Below are 4,615 nucleotides of genomic sequence, written 5' to 3'. Positions count from 1 at the left end.
TCGAATAGGTAATAAATCGGTAGTGGACAAGAGACGAAATAGCACATCACACATTTTCTTACTAGCAGCCCTCTTGGTGGCACTTAAGGACACTTCAAGGGACTTCCCCAGAAACATGGTGCCGCCCCCCAGTTATTAATCTTGTACTGCCCCCAGATAACTGAATTCCCTGTTGCATGTGATGACGGCCATCAAACAAATGTGACACTGGTTTGAAAGAGAGATCTAAATCCTTGGCTCTCTGATCTATTGTTTGTAGCACCCTTGTGTGAGTCTCCAAACAGTCAGAGATAAGTGTAGCATCATCGGCATAAGCCTTGATCGAGTGCTCCAAGGAACGGTAGTGCTTCAGAGAAGGCTTCCATTTAGACTTGAGAGTAGAAGGGGTGGAGGCTAAAGGAACAAATTTCTTAGCTCTCTGTGAACAAGGCAACCATTCAACAGATACAAAATTGACTATTTCTGCAACAGTGACTTCTAAGGAATCGTCATATATAATCCTACAAGAGCAGCCACCAAAATACTCATCAACTCTTGCCCGATACCATCCTGGGGGCTCCTCACCCTCCTCTGTCCACTTTACGTAAACACTCGAATCCAAAGGGGGGAGTTCTTCTGAGCCCTGTAGAGGTAATTCAATGGAGTAACCATGGCCTTGGTTCAAGTCAGCAGCCAACTTCAATAAAGGATTAAATGCTAATAGAAAGATAATTGGGGACAAGGTGTCCCCTTGAAATACCCCTCGACAAAAGGGAATTGGAGGAGTCTCCCAGGTTTGGTTAGCAACGGAAACAAATAACTGGGAATAAAATGATTGGACGTAATCCTGAATTCTTGATGGCACTTTAACTGCTCGTAACATGTCAAATACCAACTGATGAGGAACAGAGCCAAATGCATTCTTCAAATCGAGAAAAGTGACCATCAAGGGTTTCTTAGCAGAGGTGGCATCCTGCAAAATAGCTGATAAAGTGTAAACATGTTCAAAAACGCCAGGTAAACCTGTGATGAAACCTTTTTGGACACTTGTATCAATTACGTTGTTCTCTATAAGGTATTCTTCAAGACGAAAACTAATGATCTTATGAAAGACCTTGCCAATTACAGAGGTAAGGGCAATAGGGCGAAAATTGGTTGGATCGCCTGGGTCTCCTGTTTTGTATATCAATTTAATACGAGCTGAGCCCCAGCAAGCTGGAGAAACACCTTTCTCTAATAACTTATTAAACAAAGTAGCCATAAAGTATTGAGACGATGGTAGATGGTTAAGGTGAGAGTAAGTAATACCATCCCAACCAGGAGCGGACTTCATAGAGCATTTAAGAGTAATAGGTGTTTCATTAAATAGCGATGTAGTACAGTTAGGTAAGGCCTCTGTAATCCAGGAAGGTAACTGTACTGTAGTTAGAATAAGTGCTTCTCTGTGCACAGTTTGAGCAAGGCAAAGACTTTCTCCGCTTTTTCTTGTAAAATGCCGCTGTATTTGTAAAATATATGTAAAATTATAAAATATAAGCCTAAGGGGCGGGCGCTACTCAGCTAGCTAGACCGCTTTGTTCCTAACAACAAAAGGCCGCTACACCAAACTGGTGCAACAGGGCAGCCACACCAGAAGCTGTCCATTAAAGCCAAAGCTATGTGCTGGTGATAGCATCCATACTGACCAAAGGTATACCAGGGCTGATGATGTATTATCTCCTCGATCTGGTTCGCTTCGTATGGATTATTTTAGCGTTCAGCATGGTACCATCCGTCGTCCGCGGCATCGTTTCAACTGCTACTCCAAATGTAATATTTGCTATGGCGGATGATTTAGGATGGGGTGATGTAGAGTACAACAATGGAAGTGCATTCACTCCGAGCTTGAACGAGATGGCTCGTTCCGACAACGCCATACTCTTACAGCGACACTACAGCGGCTCTCCCGTATGTTCACCTACAAGAGCAACTTTACTCACAGGTAGAAATCATAATCGATATTGTGTGTGGGATTCAAATCGGGCAGGTGGATCCTTGAAAGATTTTAGACGGCCTCAAAAAATGTCCCTCCCTCTTTCAGAAATAACAGTAGCGGAGGTCATGCGGAACGCCGGATACTCTACTGCTTTTTTTGGGAAATGGCATTTGGGAGATTTTAAACCACTGAGGCGCCGAGGTAATAATACATTATCTCATCCAGGACTACATGGATTTGAACAATGGTGGGCCACTGGGAGATCTGCTCCAACAGCTACCACTAACTGTGGATGTTTCCAAAATTCCACCTGTATTCTTGGCCACTACACAGACAGACCAGTGTGTACCAATTACTATACTAACACTTCTGATGGTATTGTAGGATGGCCACAACCTATTTCTGGTGATGACTCGCACTTCATTTGGTCCCTGGCTGAGAAATACATCAGAGAGCAAGTGAATCTTCAGAAGCCATTTTTTCTCTACCTTCCTTTTCATGCTGTTCACAAGCGTTACTTTGCAACTGATCAATATTGGGATATTTATTTAGAAGCCAAAATGAAATATACCTCTAAAGAAGCAGATTATTATGGTGCCATTTCTTTAATGGATGATGTCATAGGCAAGTTACGTAATTTGCTACAAGAGTTGGGTATTAAGAACAATACACTATTCTGGTTTACTAGTGACAATGGACCACGTAAACCTGGATCAACAAATGGTTTACGAGGAAGGAAATCATCACTGTACGAGGGAGGAGTTCGTGTTCCAGGGATAATAGAGTGGCCAGATGTGATCAGTAGTAATAGAGTGTCTCAGTTCCCAGTTGTGTCTAGTGATCTACTACCAACTGTTCAAGATATACTGGATGTTAAGCCTAATGATGATCGTCCAATAGATGGCATCTCTATTCTTCCATTTCTACAAGGAAAAGAGGATAAAAGAAACCAGCCAATATTTTCAGCTTTTAAACTTAAAAAAAAAGAGTTTTCCAGGGAAAATACAGAGTTTCCATCACTACTAACAAATACAAACTCATGGAAACTGTTCAAAATAGCACAGTGCAATATGAACTGTTTGATTTAGAGGAGGATGCAAGGGAGAGTAGCAACTTGATAAATGATTACCCAGATATTACAAGTCAGTTAATAGAGCAAATTGAACAGTGGAAAGAATCTGTGAGGCAAAGTATTAAAAAAGTTGGCTGTAACATTCTGTGATTATCAAGTGTAATACTGTAATTATGTTTTGCTATAATGTTATCATTGTTATACTATAAATGGCAAAAGTTTGGTGTGATGAAACAGCATGCGAAGCAGGTTGGCAGACACAAGTTTGGCAACCATTCAGCTAGAACAATATATTGAATATCTAATTGGCAAAGTTTGGCAAATTTCCTCAAATTCACCAAACTTCACTCATTCCAAACTTTCGTTGTTTATGGTATATTCCCTATAGCTCTGCAGTACTGGTATGATCAATAATGAAGCCAGCCGCATGAGGCATCTGGGGCAAATTCTCCCTCAACTAAGAGTCAACTTTCAATGGTCCAGATCTTTATGAGATATATGCATACCGTATGCATGGTGTACTATAAGAAGCAAGTACAGGGCACAGACATCATTAGCCACACTAAAAAATGTGGAAATGATCATTAAAAATGTGTTGGCCATTAACTTTAATTTTATTTTTCACTAACTAGATGTAGGGCTGAATTAGCTAGTTAAAATGACTCAGAATGTAGTTTTCTTAGACTAGGTACTTAACTTTTAAAAGGTGCTGGATGGCTGCACTAAGCCACCAGTGGTGCACCTATCATGACAAGTTCGCCATCAAAGTTTCCTCCCGTCTGGCTATAGATACGGTACATTGTATCATGAGGGCTTGCAAACTGTTCCTTAATAAAAAGTTTTAATAGGGAGTCAAAAAATAGTTACTGTATGTACAAGGAGTTTTTCAGACCTTGTAATGTGTGTTCTTGTGCATTTCACTTGATTGGTCAATCTAAGAGGGTCTGTTCCCCCTTCTTTTCTTAAAGTTGCTTATGGCAGCTTTGTGTACATTTGTAGGTCCACAATTTTGCATGAGTTCTTATTACTGAACATCAAGTATGTATTGAGTGTTATAATCACTGAGAGAGAGCAAGGTCAATGGTTAGATGAGCTGAAGGAGAACTTAAAGGAAAGGAATGTCTCCCTGGATATCCAGTACTCCACATCACTACATGACAGAGAAGTGAGGTATGTGGTATAGGAAGTGACTTCGTTATATATGCAAGGCACTCAAAATTCAAACCAACCGAGTGTGATTTTATTTAATAGAACGGGTCATTCACCTGGCCAAATAGTTTATGGGATATGAAGGAAGCAAAGCTAGTAAAGTAGCAACTTTGAGGTAAAGTAGTGCAACTTTGAGGTACTCAGTATCTCTAATAGAGCAGTTGCCAAATATAAAAACACAAACTTAACCTCAGTTTAGAAACTGTTGTCTGGGGGCTTAATTAAGGAAATAGATAGCTAGTTAGTAACCTGTGGTCATTTACTGTGTTGATCAAATAGTAAAAACTTTGGAAAAACCATGCAAGTAGCCCCACTGCTAGCTAGGTATGGGCAATATTGAAACTTTACTGCACGATAGAAAGTATCATGATATTACTATT

The 4,615-nt window shown here is 40.3% G+C and overlaps 1 protein-coding gene across 1 annotated transcript; it reads left to right on the top strand.

Annotated features, from left to right (window-relative positions):
- The first annotated feature begins 1,554 nt into the window (after positions 1-1,554).
- LOC136242536 (N-acetylgalactosamine-6-sulfatase-like) lies at positions 1,555-3,377 on the top strand. Its single transcript, XM_066033980.1, has one exon. It carries the CDS (start codon positions 1,684-1,686, stop codon positions 3,040-3,042), a length of 1,359 nt encoding a protein of 452 aa, XP_065890052.1. The 5' UTR covers positions 1,555-1,683; the 3' UTR covers positions 3,043-3,377.
- Positions 3,378-4,615: the final 1,238 nt, after the last annotated feature.

The sequence above is a fragment of the Dysidea avara genome, chromosome 13, assembly GCF_963678975.1.
Source record: "Dysidea avara chromosome 13, odDysAvar1.4, whole genome shotgun sequence".
In the NCBI taxonomy this organism is placed as follows: Eukaryota; Metazoa; Porifera; class Demospongiae; order Dictyoceratida; family Dysideidae; genus Dysidea; species Dysidea avara.
The sequence above is the reverse complement of the archived record's forward strand: the minus strand, read 5'-3'. Positions and strand labels throughout refer to the sequence as shown.

What these genes read in the sequence shown, in the direction of transcription:
- LOC136242536 (XM_066033980.1), top strand. Translation starts at nt 1,684, where the DNA reads ATGATGTATTATCTCCTCGATCTGGTTCGCTTCGTATGGATTATTTTA.